The 19,703-nt window shown below is 40.9% G+C and overlaps 1 protein-coding gene across 27 annotated transcripts in view; it reads right to left on the bottom strand.

Annotated features, from left to right (window-relative positions):
* The window catches only part of CREB5 (cAMP responsive element binding protein 5), a 394,803-nt gene that overhangs the window by 92,553 nt on the left and 282,547 nt on the right, over positions 1 to 19,703 (bottom strand). For all 27 annotated transcript variants that reach the window (XM_070616101.1, XM_070616117.1, XM_070616109.1 and 24 more), the window contains one exon: positions 3,188 to 3,314. In XM_070616101.1, the coding sequence (XP_070472202.1) occupies positions 3,188 to 3,314 (127 nt within the window). The remainder of the gene's footprint in view (positions 1 to 3,187; positions 3,315 to 19,703) is intronic.

Below are 19,703 nucleotides of genomic sequence, written 5' to 3'. Positions count from 1 at the left end.
CATCAAGTCCAAATGAGCTTTCGCTTTCAGTTTTCCGAAGGAGGATCATTCAGAAGTACAAATGATTGTGTGGGGTTTTCCAAGCTACTAGCCATCACGTGCTACAAAGAAAGGAGAGTAGGCTGCTCGTGGCCTCTGGATCGGGAGTCGGCCATGCTTCCCACTTTTCGGGAAAGTTACAGCCTATGACTATTTCTATCCCGTGACTCACAAATTAAACAGAATAGTGAAAACAGGATGATTTCTCTATCTAAAAAAGTTGCATTTTTCCAGTCTAAATGATTACAAGGGGTCAGCAACAGCCTCTTCAAAACAGCTATTTGGTGCTTTGTACTCATAAGGCTCTGCGGCATGCGCGTGGCTCTGATGAGTTGACTAGAATTAAGAGGTCAGAAGATGGGAGAGGCTTTGCTGAATATTATGCAATAGTTAGCACTGGAGGTAAAATGTCCAGGAAAGGAGTTCACCTTTTCTCGAGCTGCCTCTTTTCCCTTGAAACAAATTAGAAAACGGGAGCTAAAATGTCTGCAGTTCACTGGGCTTTTGTGATTATAAATGAGTGTTCACATTCCCAAAGTATTTGAGCTTTTGACTTTCAAGATAGGAAATCAGAACCCAGTGAACTCCTCGAAGGCAATGCCTGCCTCGTTCTTCACTGTATCCCCAGCATCTCACACAGCACTTGGCCCATAGCAGGTGTTCAGCAAAAGTTTGTGAAATGAATGAATGAATTAATGAACAAACACATCATTTCTTCTCAGACCTAGGGCTTTCTGAAATATGTGGCTTGACAGCACGTACTACAATTCAGTTAAGAATCTTACCTTCACCTACAGACATGGGCTTATCTTTTATGCCAAGGGAATCATGGTTTCCTAGGGCAGGAACTTTGAAATGCCAAAGTTATAGTGCAGGAGCTGGTGACTTGCTAAAAAGGAAGAAAATGCCCAGATTTCTAGGGCCTAGAACTCTTAGGATATGCTTTTTAGAGATCTTATATTAACTTTCATTAGTTACAGTAGTGTCACTCGGGACCATGATTTCTCAACCTTGGCACTATTGACAATTCGGGTTAAATAATTCTTTATTGTGGGGGCTGTCCTATGCATTGTAGAATGTTTACTGGCATTCCTGGCCTCTACCTGCTAGATGCCAGTAGCACCCCGCGCCTCCCCCCACCCCCCCCGCCCCTGCCACCGTTGTGACAACCAACAGTGTTTCCAGATATGGCCAGACATCCCCTGGGTGATAAAATTTCCCCAGTTGAGAATCACTGCTCTAGACTGACACTATTGTCATGGCAGCGTACACATCACTGACACAGCTGAGGGAACTCCTGTGGGGGTGGCATCCTTGACTTCATCTACACTGCCACTTGACCATGCACCTGATCCCTTGCTTCTATTCTGAAGCAGAAACAGGAGGTCAAGTTGTATAATGAAGTGATGTGGTGGAAATAGGTGCCAGGCACCTTTTTCTGGGCCCTTTCATTTCAAGTGTCCCATCTTTGCCCCTGGGAATAGTGCACAATTTAATCAAATGGGAAAAAAAGTCACCGAAGCGGTGTGTTTCTGGTCAATGCATAGGATTTCTGAAAGGGAACTAATTTTGGACAAGAAGAATTTAGAGGCTACTTGAAGACAGCCCATGGTGGAAGTCTTCATGCAATTAGTTGGGGTGAGTAAAACCTGGGACAATGGCATTGATGGTGCTGTTTTCCTTCATCTAAAGGTGTCTTAGGTGAACAATGCAGGTAAAGTCAACCAGCTCATCTGTCCTCTGGCCCAACCAAGCAAAGACTGTTTCTAGCCTGAACTACCTGATACTTACAGTGCGCAGGTCCATTTCTCTACACTAGGGCCACCAAGCCCTTCTCCATCCCCCTAACTCCACTGAGATAAACAAGAAAATTGCTCATCCTCGGATAATCTAAACCACTCAGCGTGAGTTGAGATGTGGGTTCTACGCACAACTCTTCACTCCTAAGCTGTGTGACATTAGACAACTCCTTTCACTTTCCTAATTCTTCAGGCTTCATCTGTAAAATGAGTGTATCAATAATCACCGCTACCAAATTCCCACAGGACTGCCATGAGAACAAAACAAACTAACAAAAATGAAATAATAACAAAATGTAGACAATTCCTTAAAATGCTCTACAAGGCATCGTTGATATTATTGTGGGAGGGTTTTAACTGAATTGTTCTATCGCCTCTAGAGCTTTTGAGAACTCTTGTGGCCCAATGAATAATAACGCTATTCATGTTCATGAAGTACAGGGAGGGAATCCTGTGGAAGGAGAGCAAGGCGTGCTCTGGAATAGTCTGTATTCAGAGAGGGGCAGTTTAGTGCCATGATTATGAGTGTAGACTCAGAAGTCAAACTCCCTGGACTCCATCACCTAACTAGCTCTGTGACCTTAGCCAAGTTACTCGGCCTCTCGGGCCTCAGTTTCCTCATCTGTACAATGGGGATAATAACAGTGCATACCTCATAGGTTTGTTGTGAGAGTGAAAGGAAAGAATGTATGTACGATATAGTGGTTGAGCGAGTGGGTTCTGGAGCCAGAACTCCTGGGCTCAAAACTCAGCTGTTGTGCTCCTCAGCCAAGCAAGTTACTTGACTTACTTTCCTCATTCAAAAAATGGAGATAGTAACAGTACCTACTTCAGAGGATTGTCCCACGTGTTGATGAAGTGCATAGAGAGCAACGAGCACATGGTAAGCACTCAGTAAACACTGCTAGCAAGAGTAATAGAACCTGATGTTCGCAAATACGTGTCAGCAGCTATTATGTACCATTGTTATTATTGTTATATTATAGTTATTACTCTGAGTCCTGGCTAGACCACTCACTGGCAATTTAAGGACACTCTGTATACAGCCCAGGCTATAGACTTTGGAGTAGCCATAAAACACTGTGTTCCTGAATGAATTCCATTCCCTAGATGTGGCAAGCTCACTTGTCACCCACAGGAAGATGGGACCAGGCCTCACTAGGGAAGCACTGAAGGACGGGAAAGCCAGCAAGATGCCTATTGATGAACAACCGGGCACTCTCAGCCAACTGGCACACAGCTCAACTCTCTGTCCAGAAGAAGCCACTTTCTTTCCAGTCAGCTCAGATCTCAGCTTTTCCTTTACTCTTTGAAAAGGGCAAGGCTTGGCGGAAGCGAGAAGCACTTACTGGCATCAGGACGGCGGAAGACCCCGGCATGGTAGGGTTGGGCAGGGTCCCAGGCATGGAGGCTGGCATGGGCTGTCTCTGTCTGTTGTGGAGATGTAGCAGAGAAGATAGAGAGCCTGGGACAGGCCTGGGAACAAAGAAAAAAGCAAACATTATTCCTGATGCCTCGGGCCGGGGATTCACTGCCTGTCTCTCTGTGCCCAGGACCAGCGGGTACAACACCATTACACGAGCAGCAGATCAGATCCTCTGATGGGAGCCATGTAATTGAGGATATTAGGGAAATAATAACAAATAAAACACAAGCCTGGCTTCCTTTGCTGCTTCCTAGTTAATACATCAAATTCCACTTCATTTCCTGACCTCTGTTATCTAACTGATGGTCAATAGACAGCCAGCTGGTAAATCTCCTACAACCCCTGCATCTTTAGGAAAGGGATTTGGACTTGAAATCCTGTGCTTCCTTGGACGTCTCTGCCCTCTGGAGGACCTGAGAGCCTGAGATCTGCGTACATGTGTTTTATGCACACTCTCCCACACCTCTGCCTGGCAGCCTCCTGGCTTTGCTCTGGCTATACTTTCACTATCTGGATTTGCAGAACCAACTTCATTCATGACTTCCCCATAGAAATCGGTTTTAACTTTTTCATAGTTCTTCACTGTGAGTGGAAAAAAACCAAAGACAGCACACAAACCGAAGCAGCCGCACTGAGGTTCCCGGCCCGGCCGCCGGCCTTTCTCGGGCAAGTCCAGGGCCCAGCCCCCAGTCACCAATCCTTCATTTTATAATAACTCGAGGTGTTAGGCTGTTTGACAGAAAGTGACTTTGGCCTGACCTGCAGGACTTGGGAAAGCATTCCTCAGGGGAGTACATAGTTTGAGCTTTTGCTTCAAATTGCCAGAAAAATTTTTTAAGGGCCTTAAATTGATTTAATGAGCCAGGGAAAGTGGGGCCAGGGAATGTGGGGTTGAGGGAAAAAGGAATTATTTGTGTTTATTAAAAATGGCAAATAAGTGACCTCCTTGGCAAAATTCTCAATCTGCTGATGCTTTGGCTCTGGGGAGCCGTATAAACGTCAAGCCGTTAAAATTAAAGACTTCACAACAAACAAATAAAACGAAACAAATAAACAAACACCCCTCAGGACCTCTGAGTCTTCTCCGCTAAAGCATCTTATCCTGAACGCCACGATAGAAACTAGTGCTTCCAGAATTAATGCATTTTCTAAAAAAAAGATTCCCTCCTGCTATGTGCTGGGTTGTGGCTGCGGACAGAGACCTTCTGTGGAGCTGACGCCTTCCTGTGCATCAGGGAAGGACGGCCACGCCCAGAGCCCAAGCCGAGGAGCGCGAGCAGCCTCTCCTTTGGAGCCCATCTGCCTCCCATGGGTGACTCACGGAGAAGAGGGAGACTGAGACGGAGAAAAGAAGGCCAACAAGCTCTGCCTTCACACTGCTGTTAGAATTCCAAAGAAGATTAAGTTTTCCACTCTTTTTGCCTGACAGCTCCTTTGGAAACACAGCTAGCCATCACAGTCACACATCACAGAAGGATTAGTCATAAATTAGTCAATATTTATATGTTTAGGAAGTTGTATGCAGGAAAATACAAAAGAAGATAAAACCTTTACACAGAGTTTATGAGTAGTCACATAGATGGACTAATGTAAGTAGCTTGTAAAAATGAAATGAGCGCTTTCAGAAAAGCAAATGAAGTACCATGGATCTTTCTTGATATGTGCCCTGGGGACCTCTGGAGTATGGATTAATAACAAGGATTAGTGGGGCCTTTGAAGGTCCTTCAGCTTTTACAGTTCTAGGAAAGTGCTGGTTTCAACTGCTCCCAAATTCTATCGTAGGTTGTAACTTCACTGGGTCTTAAAGTCTTATTCAGAGGTAGGAGACAGATAGGTATAGAATGCGGCCCAGTCAACAGACAATGTTTCTTTTATATTCTCCAGTCTTAATATTTTGTTTGAGACATTTACTGAAAAGAAAATAGTTACATATCAAGGTATATCATGTTTAATAATGATCAGTTCCTCTAAGTACAAAATTAATAATCTGAACTCCCAAGTTTCATAATGAGAAAGATTCAGTGAGAGCATCTACTCTTTCATCTATCTATTTATCTCTCTCTATATCTATCTATTTCATCTATATATCTATGTATTTATCTATCCATCCAGATAGATAGATGCACATACATACATCTATACATATATGCCTACATACAGATATATACATTTATACGTATATACATACATATAGCCTTCCTCCATATGTCTGTTTCCCTAGTCACTAGCGGGAATGCTTTAAGCATGGACAGTCAGGGATAAGCAAAAACTGTTACAGCAAAGACAACTAAAAACATTTTATTATGTTGATTTGCAACATCATCCTCATAAACAAAGGGCAACATAATATCATCATTTATATTTTGCTTCCAACATGACATATGAATAACACTCTTGGTTATCAGTTTTTATTGATGGGTTCTTTTTAAAAAAGAAATCAATTTAACAACTTAATGGTGGTGTGAATGGAGATGCAAAAGTAATTAAATTGAAAACAAGTTTTCATTCTTCCCTGAACGATGGAAAACTCCCAGTTGTATAGAATAACTGGGGAATGGTAAGTTTCATTTAATTCAACGTTCTTATTAGGTCAGTTATTTCCACACCATGCATAGATCTACTCGATTTTAAAACATCAAGTATTCCCTTATTAATTAAGAAGATCCTTCAGGGCACTGGGTTCCCTTGGGATTACAATAATAATTACCCAATGATGCCAATAAGACCAATTAGCAAGGTATACTTGGAGAGGAAAATGGTTATTTGAGAACCTTGTATGTTTAGACTCTGAATAATTTAGAATTATTGTTTTACACAGATTCTAAGTAATTTCCCCAACCCTATCTACAAAACTGATGGAGTTTTCTAGGCTTCTGGCTTGTGCTTTTAAAACCATAAAAACTGAAAGAAAAAAACATCTGTGCCTACCCATCACTGGGTATACAAAGGACTAGACTGAGATAATTATGTAGCTTGACCCAAACAACAACCATTTGTCCAGAATACTTAGATTATTGAAGCAAGAGAGGTATCGGAATAATTGCATTAATTGTCTAATTCCCTTTGTGTATATAGAAATAATTATTATTTAATACATTGCACTTGCATAAAACTTATTATATTGCACTGTACATGGTTTCATTATTTCAAAGTATTTTCATGTTCATGTCACTTGAAACAATACAATGTGGTAGGTAGGACATTACTCCCATTTTACTCAGGAGTATGCTGAATTCAGAAATATTTAAATTTGCCTGAGGTCATTTGAGACATGAAAAGAAGCAAGACTTATACCCAACTTGCAACATAGGACTTCCCCCATCACACCTTGATGGCTCCTATAACTAAGTTATTATTGATTTTTTATACTAAAATAAATTCACGGTCCATTTCCTTTGATATTCACACTGCTCCCTGGACTTTCCATGAAGTAGTAAAATTCTGCAATACGGCTAACATGAGAAGCCACTCATCCATGTGAAATTATATTTTCTTCCTTAAAAAAAAACACAAAACACAACTTCCCAAACAACACATCAGTTAGACTCTGAAAATAAGATGGCAAATTGCAGTAAAGCTGTGAAAACAAAGACCCAACAGTCTTTCTCCAGTGCAGGCTTGTTGCCATGAGCTAATAATTCCAGACTTTGAGCAAGCCGAGCCTCCTTTTTAATAACCATATGCCTCTAGGTAAAGTATTTCTACTAAAAATTATTGAGGCATGGAACAAGGTAAGATGTGTGAGCTCATGTTGGATTGTTCAATTACTAAACTGAGTCCCGTAGCATTAAGAGTTTTCCAACCTGACAGATTATTCCTCTTTATACAGTTGTATAAACATACTGCTTACAGCTGAAATCTATGTAAGCTTTTCTTTCAATTAAAATGTCAAGGATGACAGACTGTGTTTTCACTATCCTTAACAGAATGATAGGTACCACAGCAGGCGATTTCATGTCCTCATTTCTCCCTGCAAAGAATGTTTTCCAGTCTAGGGGTGTCTGAAAAGCAAGGGCTGTGTCTGCTGGTCTTCTCTGCCCTCGAAAAAGCCCAACTACCTTTAAGGAACTAAAAACCAGTGCTTTGGTTTGGAGGGTCTCAGGAGGATCCCCGCAGACTGCTGTCCTTTTCCAGGTCTTCAAAAGATCCATGGCACCCCGAGATGCCTCTTAAACTCAGGACAGACAGACAGATCTGCCAGGTATGTGGTCAGGAAAAGGGAAGAAGCAAATGACAAAAAAAATTAGGTTAGAGAATTAGAAGATCCACGTCAGCTTTGAAATCAGACCATCAAAATCTAAGAAATCTTGAGCAGGTAAAAAATAACAACAAAAGGACTTGGTGTGTGTGTTTGTGGGGAGGGAGAGTGGTTGAATAAAAAAGCTTCAAAGGAAAAAATATGGAAAGAAGAGCTAGAAGGGAGAAGGGATCCAGAAACCGTTGCTATTAGAGTTTCTGACTTTGGGGAAGCAACTTTCTTAACTTTTGGGCTTTCCATTTTGTCATGTGTCTAGTGAACGGATCAGATTATAGACCATCTTGAAATCCCTTGAAACTCTAAAATTCAGATTCTAGGACTTGGAATGAAAATGAGATGCTCTTAAGCTAGGGAGACCGTATGCTCCATTATGACAGGATGCTCTTCACTGTTCATTCATGTGTCCACAGCACTTAACCCAGAGCCTGGCACACAGTAGGTGGTCAGTGTCTATAGGTAATGAAATTGAGCAGTTCAGCACTTCTTAATGTCAAGACTACATTTGAAACATGAATAAACTCCAAATAGAAAGTGTTCCTAAAAAGTGAGAGAAGATGCTAAAAAAGAATTTGATACATTCCATGGGGCCCACACGTCTTTGTCATTTGAACATAACAGAATTCCACACACAGACTAGAGAAAGCATATTGCCCACTATCTTTGTATGTGCTTATGAAAAGAAATGTGCGCTTCCTTTGGATCTTGTTAAAGGAAGCTTTGTGGCCTAAACTGGGAAATTAGTTTTTATCCGGGGTGTGAAACTGAAGAGCTAAAGAGGGTAATATAATCTCTTAAATCTTAAGAGAAGGCAACTTGTAATGAGAAATGCTTATTTACTCATTTTTCTCCTAATTTGGAATTTAAAAATTCCTGTTTTTGTCAAGAAAGCAAATTGTTAGGATAATCAAGTAGAATGTGAAATGGAAAGATTATATAGTTAATTTCTTCCGTAGGTAATAATTGCATTGTAAAACAGGGTAGTGAAGAACATGGGCTCAGAAGATAGTCTGCTCAGGTTGAAATCCCAGCTCTGCCACTTAATAGCTCTGTGACGTTGGGCAAATTACTTGGCCTTTCTGTGTCTCAGTTTCCTCAACTGTAAAATGAAGATGATAGAGATAGTTACCTTATGGACTGAATAAGTTACTACATAGTAAATATATTGAATATGCTCAACAAAATTAGTTGTTGTTTTTGTTATATTATTATTATTCTGAAACACTGATCAAACAACAGATTAATCACCATACTTCAATCAAGAACCTATGGCTTAAGGCTGGGATCTTAAAGAATACCAATCCTTAGCTTTAATTAAAAAACTTCACTCTAACAAACATTAAAATGCCCAAAACCCCTTGCATATATAAGATATTTCCTTAAAAACCATCAATTTTAGATTCCAAACCCTTCTATGGAGGCAAACGGACTCCTCTCACCCACAATTTTACAGAATTTCAAAATGACTTCACATTATTTCTCAGAAAGGACTCTGGAAAATATTTCCTCAAAATGGAACCAAACTAGTTCCCCAGAGATCAGTCCTCAGGATCCAGTTTTTCCTGAAAACAATGACAAAAATCCAACAGAAGCAATAATCGGGAAAACAAGACAGCTATGTGGCCCGTATTTCTAAAGACAGCACATTCTCCGTGTCTTTTTTTGAATGAGTTCACGCTCAGCACCACCTCTCCATCAAGCCCCTCAAGTTGGAGGGCAAACACAACATTTCCCCTTTTAACAAATGAGGAATTTGAGACAAAGAAGCAGAAATATTTACCATGAGAAAAGGCACCAAAATATCAGCAGAATTCAGTTAGAATACGTATTTTCCATTTCAAAGCTTTCTTAGGCTCAAGGGAAGACCCCTGCTAAGGACCTGGAGTCTCCTTGCAAGAATTGTTCCCCACGTTTGGTGACACAGACATGCCAGTGTCCAGGAAGAGAATTCTTAGTGTCTATACCTTATCCTCTGTCTTGTGCCTAGCTGCCACGTGGTCCTAAAAAGCTATAAAACAGCCAGAGCTCCAGGTCATCAAGAGATGAGTGAGCCCATCTCCCTGTGATAGAATTCGACATGGCTCCAAGGTCTGGCTCCAAGGTCTGGCACCACGGCCTCCGCAGCTCCCAGCCCTGGCTCCACACCCGCACGATGGTGACTTTCTTCCAGCTTCCTGGAAGTGCCATTTTTCCTTCCTGCCACAGAGCCCTGAACGTAACTCATCCTCACCACCTTCTCTGGACAACCACACCAGGTCAGGGCCTTTTTCGGACTGTACTTTCCCTAGTAACATTTATCATCATTTATCCAATCAATCAATCAATCACCAAAAATCAATTAAGCACCTAATATGTATCAGGCTCTGTGTACTTTCAGCGCAGAAAACTGGTTTGGCAAGTGAGGTCATTTGCTTAATAACCCATTTACAAATTTCCAATTGGTGACAATATAATGATCAGCAAAATAGATGTGTTTCATGGTGTCTTGGAGTTCACCATCTCAGCTTCTTGGTTATAATTCTGCATTGATTTTCAGTGAATTTTTAATATGTCTCTGCTCCCAACTAGCCAATGAATGTCACAAGTCAGAGATTCTGTCTGCTTTGTTTATCGATGCAGATACTTCTGAAACTGAAGAAAGTACACGATACCTAGTAAGAATAAATATTTCTCGAATTAACGAAAACATAGAGATCAAGGGTCTCTTTGACTAGCAAAGGACACAGCAAGAAGAGTGTTCAGTAAATTATCTTTGCTAACTAATGAGAAGAACTTGATTGATTTCCAAGTCATAAGTGAAACTCCAATTTACATTAACAGCCTAATACAACCCATTTCTGTTCTTGAAAAGCATAAATGGTTACTCCCAAGGTAATCTGTACTTTTGATCAGTGCCCCTTAGATTAAACTCAAACTTTCAGATGAGTTCTAAGCCCATTTGTTTTTGCATCAATTAAATTAATTTCCATTTGAGATTATATTTTAGGTATTTCATAAGAAAAGGCCAAGAATAATTCAGAAACGCTCATCTGTCTCCAATCTATATAATGTTTTAAAAATTGGATGCCTGCCCTGCAATAAGGCTCCACTTTACAATGCTCAGAGCTCTGGGCTCAGAGGTACCACTTATACCCACACCATGGTCAACTAAACATCCCATTTCCCATTATCGAAACTGACAGGAACACTTTGGGAATCATTATCACCAGGGGTGTTGGAAATTAAATTTACCTTGCAAGATAAATTTGGGCTCCTTTTTTCAAATCAATTTTGTACTACTGATGCCGTTATTTTAAAGATGTAGTATCTAATGTCTTGGAAATGTAACTTCTTTTTCTTTAAATGAAAGCCTGTCTGCGAGAGAGCCAATAGCAGCAATAAAACAAAATACAGCTGACAGAGCTGCGTCCTGCTGGAGGCTTTGCTGGGTTTAGAGCATATATGCTGCATCTACTTGGGCAGAGGAGATATCCACTGCTTTTGAGTGTTTTAAACAGAGAGAGCAGTAATAGGAGGGAAGATGCAAATTTACAGCCATTCTGTTAAGACTATTAAATCAACCTTTTTTTTTTCATCTTTAATGACTGATTTCTGCACCATTAATCTGAATTAGTCATGCAGTCAGCCTGATTCCTTCAAGTTAATCAAAAACATAGTTGGATTGGTTTCTGATGTACTATTGTTGAAAAAAATCCATTTTCAGAATCTGATATTTTTTCCTTGTAAAGAGCTAAAGGTTCTTCATAAAGACCCTTTATAAAAGACTCTAAACGCCTGAACAGTTTGGCTTTAGCCATGGGTCAGACTTAAAGACATGAAGAGATGGTTTTCAATTAGCCAATAACTTCTCAGTTGCATCAATTATTCATAAAGCTACACTTAGAAAAGGCAAGTAAATGTATACCAAAAGACATAAAAGAAAAGACGATTTTGAACGCAGGCTCAAATAAATGATAGATATCTGGCTGGTTGGAGAAAAAAATTTCTTTATAGAGACATATCACTAAGTAAAATTTCTTCCTGTTTGTGAGTTGTTAATAAGCTTCCTCCTTGCTTCGTAAGGACAAATAAGTAGCCCTCTGATTATGAGCCTTGCCATTTACATGTGATTGCTGCTTGCATTCATTCACCAGAAATGAATAATTCATGAAAACATTCACTAACACACTTGCCTGGACGTTCTGTAGAGGCAGCGAGCTCTCTGAGCTTCCAGACACCCACCCCCCTCCCACCTAACTCTACCTCAGAAATGCTGTTTTGGTTTCTTCTGGACTCTCAACTTGTCAGTCATCATATTTGAATGAGTAATTTGTGGTGGAATCCACGCCCTGAACAATCCTCCAATACCTGTGTTCGAAATATACAGCTTAATTTTGCAGCAGAAGAACGAAAGCTCCAACTGCAAAAGACTTCAGCGAAGACAGAGGAGCTCGGGAAAAGATCATCTGGGCATCCTTTACTCATCCTTGCATTTTGCAAGGCTCCCCACTAGGTCACCCTCACTAATGTCTTTATCTAACCTCTTCTTGAATCTCAAGGCAGGGTCTCTTAGGCAGTTTTCAAATACCTCTCCTGGGAGACCAAATTTATGACACTCTCCACCTCGCCACTTGCCAGGATTATTTCAGCTCTTTCGGAGGAGGCGCTAGAAATGATTAGCTCCACAGATACACTGGCAGGAGAGGAGATGTGTCAGTGGTACAGAAGGAGTGGCTTAGGGCAGCTGTGACAACATGCATGGACTATGCAACCTTAGGCTGCTAAAAGCCTGATTTCTCAAGTTCTGTTCTTAATGATAAAGTAACAGAAATGCTGAGAGGGTAATTTCCTCTCCAAGGAAACAGACAAGGAAAGAGGCATTGCCTCAAGGCTTAGCAAACTCCTCATTAGGTTACATCCTAACAGACAGCTGCATATTCTAAGCCATGACTGTAATCAAATAACCAAAAACTATAGGATAGGGTGTGAGATCCTCAGAAATCCTTGTCAGGTAGGGGCTGAGTATCACGGGTGGAGGGAGCTGGGGAAGGCATGGAGAACATGGAGAAAATTCCGAAGAAGAACAGAAAAATACTGAAAGCCCAGAGAGAAGACCTAAATGGAAAAACAAAAGAAACGAGAAGACTGGGCAATGATGATAATGATCTTCAAGTTTCCAAATTACTGTATTCAGAGAAGGGTGACCAGTTAACTTTCAAACCCAGCTGAAGCAGAAGAGTAACAATCATGAAACAGCAGCACATGAGATTTTAAGTCAGAAGAAAGACTATCTCCCAAGAAGGAATAGTGTAAAACAATGAAATGGCTTACTAAGGTTCTGGAATTTCCTCTTATTAGGCTCTTCAAAAATAAATTCGTCCTCGTCTGGCATGGTTTCTGGGGAGGAGGAGCATGGGCAGACCTCTCACAGTGCTAAATTAGGTCCATTATTTTCACTTATTCCAGTCAGAGTGGCTGACAGAAATGATAGAGAGAATGCTGGCTGCCATCATTAACCAGTAAATCGAATAAAGCAGCCTTGTGTGGCTGACAAGGCACAGGCTTTGGGCCGCCTGCTGGCTCTGCCACGGACCACGAATGTGTAATCTGCACAAGTTACTTAACGTCTCTGTTTTCTCGTCAGCAAAAACAGGGCTATAACACCCACTTCGTAGATATGGCATGAGGATGGTTTGATAATCATGTATGAGAATATTTTGCGTGTGCTTGGCCCTCGGAAGATGATCAATGTATATTCTATTCAAGAAATAATTAATCTATTTTAGAAAATAAAAATTATTCCTAGTGTCATTTTAAAATACAAATTAAAGGTGTATTGGTCTAAATTTCAGGGTCAAGTAGTTTGGGAAAAAGATCCAGAAACACTGAGCCTCCCTGAAGGCTCTTGGTCTTTTCTTTTACTGTGAGCCCTGGTGTATCCTGCTCTATCACCTTCTCCGGGAAGCCTCCTCTGATTTCTCCAGGCCAGGCTGGTCCCCGATATGCGCTCTCACAGCATGTACCAGTCTCTCCCCTAGACTGGAGGGAGAGTATCATAGAGTACCAAGCTTGGCACACAGTAGTAGCCTTGTAGGGGTTTGTTGAATGACTTAACAAGGTTACCTCATTGTATGTGGCCTCTCATTTCTTGGCAGCAGTACCCCCAGGACACATCCATGTCAGGCCTCTTTTTAAGGGTCATGATAACTTGAAACACTATCTTGACAGGACAGCCAAATTATCATTGACTTGAGCAAGGGGGGTTGTGGGAGGGGTGGAGTTTCTAGGGAACTCATACGTCTTCCTTGTGCAACCTTCCCTGAGCTACCTTTCAAGTTCTCCCACTTTGTAGGAGCACTTATCATGAAGCTAAATTGATATTAATCCGAAACACTTAATAAAAGAATAGCAATAAATGTCATAATAACGATACTTGGCATTTACTTTGCACTTTGCATCCAAGGATCTCAAAGGGCTTTTTAAGTCAAGCTTTGTTATCTTCAAAGCTACTCATGGGCTGGACACACAAGCAAAGAAGCCACTGTGTACACATCGCTTAACAACGGGGACGCATTCTGAGAAATGCGTCATCAGATTTCGTCATTGTGCGAATATCACAGAGTGTAAGACACAAACCTAGATGGTCTAACCTACTACACATCTAGGCCATGTGGTACTAATCTTATGAGACCACCATTGTACGTGTGGTCCGTCAATGACCCAAACGTCATTATGTGGCACAAGTCTGTACAGCTTCCCTGTGGTTCTATCACTAGGTTCTGAGATTGAGACAGTGGCCAAACTATGTGCCTAAACAGACTCACTGCACACAAACACCCACAGACATCTACATGCTACAAAAGTCATATGAAAGACTTTTGATCCCAAACACACTTTTGTCTGTATTGGCTGGGTCAAACCTCGGAACACAGGTTCGCATTGTGATAGACTTGCTTTATTATATTTCTTTCAACCTCCTTCTCAGCGTATTCATAAGCACCACTGGAACATCTGGGTCTGGTCCTTAAAGGCACAGAGTTGTAAAGGGCTTATTTTTCCTTTAAGTTCATTCTGAAGGAAATTTTGTTTAGGCTTAAATGATTAGTTAAAAACCACACGGGGGTTTATACATAGAGCATCTCTTCCAGGGCACTTTTCCCTTCCCTGGTGGCCTTGCATTTTGCCAAAGAGAGTGACTTGCTCAGTTTCCCACATGATTCCCCAGACAGTCCTCTTCCTACTCCCAAACAAATGTGGTATTTGGGGTTTCAAGTTTAAAGTGTAATTTGGTATCATTTCAGATGTCTTCCTACAGCTTAATAAACATCTTTCCCAGAGGAACTCGGGGTCTGATTTTAATTTGTGGTAGGGTTATGGGCACAGTAAATGTCAATTTTAGCTATCGACAGTAAGTCCCTACTAGAAATAGAAATGGAAAGTGACTGACACGCCACATTACGCTTGCTCACAGAGGTTGACTGCTCCCCAGGAAATCCCTTCCCTGCTCATTGTCAGCGGCTTGGTTTCTCCTCAGGCCCCTGAAACTCAGTCGCTCACCAGAACAGAAGACTGAATATATTGTCTCAGGATGTGTCAATCTGAAGATCAAAAAAGGATAAAAATAACTGAGCCCTTCACCAGATGGCTTTGAGTCTGAATACCCCAGTAAGGGTGTCACTGCCTCAACCACTGGTTTGCCTGGGGATCTTGGTCTGTGTTCTCAAGACCTCTGAGTTTTCATGTCTTCATGTATAAAATAAAGTGGCTGAGCCAAGAATCTTCAAGGACCTTTTCAACTCTAAAGTTACATGACTAGATATGACCAAGAAAGGGTAACCTGACTTACAGAGAGGCCCAGAACTATTTACGTTGGGGAAGCAGGGCATCATCAGTTATGAGTGGGTTTTCCTCAAAGCTGAGGACAAATGGGTAACTGACCACTGGCCTCTGTTAAGACATTCTCATTCCTGGAACAAAAGGCAGGTTGCAAAGGTCCCTGAGTGCAAGCAATATTCAGCAAAGTAAGGCAGGAACCAGGAGTCCTGAGAGGTAGGGAGGGGGTAGTTTCTTCTCACATATGAACAATGATCCTTTTAATTAGCATGAAATAAAAGTTTCACTCTGTGCACTAGAGTTAGTCATTTATTATGAAACAGAACATCCTTTAGGAGAGGGAAGACAGGGAAGACAGATAAGCAGTTCTATCTTTTCAGGATGTTGCCATCAGGTCCACTGAGACTGGGTCTAAACTGGTAATTTTGAAAATAACAAAAGTCCTCCAACTCCGTGAGTTGCCAGGAAAAGCATTTTCACTACTGAGTAGTAAATTCTACCTGAGCCCACCTGCTGAAGAGCTAAGACAACATTCCCTAAGTGCCTATGTTGAGCCCTATGGAGGATCCTGTCCGTGGTGCCTGGGATGGTTAATTTTGTGTATCAACTTGACTGGGCCATGAGATGGCCAGATATCTCGTTAACCATGATTTCTTGGCGTGTCTCTGAGGGTGTGTTTCTAGAATACATCAGCATCTGAATTGGTGAACTGGGTAAAGCAGACTGCCCTCCTCAGGGTGAGTGGGCATCATCCAACCTGTTGAGGGTCTGAGGAGAACAAAAAGGGGAAGGAAGGTTGAATTCTCTCTCTCTGCCTAACTGATTGAGCTGGGACATCAGTCTTCTCCTGCCCCTAGCCTGGGACTTAACACCATCAGCGCTCCTGGTGCTCAGGCCTTTGGGCATGGACTCAAATTTGCACTACCGGCTTTCCCAGGTCTCCAGCTGGCAGACAGCTGATCATGGGCCTTCTCAGCCTCCATAACTGATGTGAGCCAATTCCTTATAATAAATCTTTATATATGTAATATATATAATATATATATAAAGTAAATATATATACGTATATATATATATATTCATGTCCTATTGGTTTTGTTTCCCTAGAGAACTCTGACTTATACAGTGCCTTATCTTTAGATCCTTTTCCCTATAAAGTGTCCTATATTTCCTTACGTATACTTGATAGCAGTGAAATCCAGGCATTAACTTTGACATCCCTCATCCTCTACTTCCAATCATTCATCAAGTTCTATCCACTTCACCCTCAAAATAGACCTGGAATTCATCCACTTGGCTCCAACCCCACTGCCAAGATCTTAGTCCAAAACACCGTCTTCTCTCACTTGGGTCTTCCAGCAGTTTCTACCTCCAGTTTTGCTCTTTTCCAACACAATCTCTGCATTGCAGGTAGAATGATCTTCATGAACCAACAATCTAATCACGATGTTTCACTGCTCAACATTGGCTTTCCCCTGCATTTAGGATTTAGTAAAATCATCCTTTAACTGTTCAACCTCTTTGATATCTGTAGCACTACTTTCTCACCTGACTGGATGTTTTGTCCACTCTGGCTTTCATTCACTTCCTAGAATGTGCCAAGCTCTTTCCTACCCCAGGGCTTTAATACATGCCATCACCTTTGCCCGGAACGCTTAGCCATCTGCTCTTTTGTTGACCAACTCTTATTCATATTTTATGTCCCAGTTTAATATCACTTTCTTAAAATTTTGTCTGACCCCAATTCAGAGGTGCCTCTAATTTAGAAGGTTGTGTAGCTCTGTGTATTTTTCCTTTGTGCTGTTTCTAATAATATGTTTGTAGGTATGGTTATTTATTTGGTGGCAATCTCTCCCATTGGACTCACACCTCCCTGATGGCAGGGGCTATGTAGCTTTTGACTGCCAGAGGTAAAGTCATTCTGATTTCTCTTGACCATTGGGAAAATCTGTGCTTACTTTCTGGAATATTCTACTCCATTTGGATGGTAGAGAAAGGAGAATACTATAACAAAGCTGGAAAGGTTTCTAGAAGTTAAGAGGATTGATCCAACATAAGTGAGTACCAGGGTATTCGCCTACATGTTATTAGTAATAGATCTTTCTGTCTTTCTGAAGCTTGAGGCTAGTTCTCTTCACAAGCGCAGAAGCAAAAATGCCAAATGGAACTGTTCATTCCAGGGTTTATCATTTTTGCTTTAGGTTAATGCTGAAGCATTCAACTGCTCTTATAACAGTTAAGTGTTTTTCATTTTTGCCAATAGTTTCAATTGTTGAAGCTCTCCAAAGGGTCAAAAATGCTAACTTTCATGTGAGATTCCCAAGTATAAAATATATATGCCAACCAAATCTCTATAGAATAGGTCATGAAGGGGCCGGCCCCATGGCCGAGTGACTACGTTTGTGCGCTCCGCTGCAGGCGGCCCAGTGTTTCGTCGGTTCGAATCCTGGGCACGGACATGGCACCGCTCATCAAGCCATGCTGGGATGGTGTCCCACATGCCACAACTAGAAGGACCCACAACTAAGAATATACAACTATGTACCGGGGGGCTTTGGGGAGAAAAAGGAAAAAAAATAAAATCTTTAAAATAGGGCATGAAGCACTATAGTTATAAGTGCCTTGGACTGCTTTCCTTATAAGGCAGAAAATTGAAAAAAAGATCTTCTGTTTTTTACTCAAAAACAAAGCAAACAAAATCAATGATTTCAAAGTCCAGTATGGCTGAGAGAATCCATTTCCTTAATATGGAATGAGCTCCGGAGTGGTAGGGCAGGGTGGACATACAAGAATGGCTGTCTACTGCAGACTTCTGGCAAACTCTTCGGCCTATTGGTCCACAGCCAGTGTTTTTCTTCATAAATGAATTCCACATCTTTATTAAGTTAAGTATTTCTTTTTTTTTATTATTTGAAACATACTTTAAATATTTTGTTTTATGACGTCCTGGAAATTGATACAATTCCTTCCAGATCAAGGAAAATGGAAAAATCAATTACATTTTTTTTTTTACATTGAGAGTGATTACACAAAAATTATGCCCCAATTTATCCATGACTATGACTATCACTTGACGTCATGTATGAACAACTCAAGACAGCCAGAATTAAAGGTGTGCTCCTGATTAGATGAATCAGTGATTTTCACAGAAAAGCCGTAAATGATTATTAAATAGAAATATACCCCCAGTGTGAGTTGATCTGTAGAAGACTATGTAGGAAGAATTATAGATTTTAAATTACAATTAACCTTTTATAAGAAAAACTGCAAGAACAAACCAAAACACCTCCAAAGCCTGCCGTGAGTTTCTAATGATCCTTTACACAAACAAGTTACAGTTCATAATCCAGAGAACGAACCTTATGAAAATGAATTTTATCTGACACGGATGGAATTTCAAAGTTGGCCCATTTACAGATGAGTTAATTGGCTTCATCCAAAAATGGAGGAATTTTTAGGGCCATTTAAAACATGAGAATCGTCACTTGAGAATGCAGACAAGGGCTCGGGAAAGAAATGAAGCCCAGCCCTTAGCAGAAACTAGAGTTACTTTCCTCACTCTTCAAAACCAAGTTCTCAAAACCTCCTAATGGGTTTCACTGTTTTCTTTCCAGTGCTTATCATAATCAGGAACCACACATTTGCATCCCTAATGGACCCTTTTCAAAAGTGTGTTGACATTTCAGTAGGTTGTGAATAGCTCTTAATGCTTCTCTCCATTTGGTCAGGTGCCCACAAATCACCATATATGGGTCTCAACCTATAGACTGTCTGCTTTACTCACTTTACTCACGGTGGTTGTTTTTTAATCCCTGGGAACCTATCTTAATTATACTCTTAAAAAAGTGAAAACTCAGAAGTCAGATGACTCAGAAAATGAGCATCTAGCTGGATATTCACACACAGGGCAACATCTTAACTATTTCTGTGAACTCAGGCACCAGTCAAAGTATCATCCCTTGTGTGGTAAAGTCACTTTTTTTGAGCTTCTATTTTTATCAAAAGGAAATAGGTATAAATAAGACCATCAAGATAAACATAGGTTAGAGGAGAAAGCTGAAATCAAGCAAGGAGCTCATCACCTGAGCAAAAACTCCACTGCATTTTACTCCTTGAATTTCCTCAGGGACTACGAGCCCAGAGGGCCTGCGGAGGGGCAATTTCAGTCCCACCAACTTCTTGTGGCTTCAGTAAAAATGGGATCCAACAGAAACAGAACTAAAATTATTTTTTAAGGTTTTTTTTTTAAACATTTACTCAGCTCCTGCTATGTTTCAGGAACAGTGCTGGGAGCCCAGAGTGAATAAAAGATCATCCATGCTCGTAAGAAATTCATCATCTATTAGGGGAAACAGACAAGGCATGGAAGTCA

The sequence above is a fragment of the Equus przewalskii genome, chromosome 4, assembly GCF_037783145.1.
Source record: "Equus przewalskii isolate Varuska chromosome 4, EquPr2, whole genome shotgun sequence".
Classification (NCBI taxonomy): Eukaryota; Metazoa; Chordata; class Mammalia; order Perissodactyla; family Equidae; genus Equus; species Equus przewalskii.
This window is presented reverse-complemented; position numbering and strand designations above follow the sequence as displayed.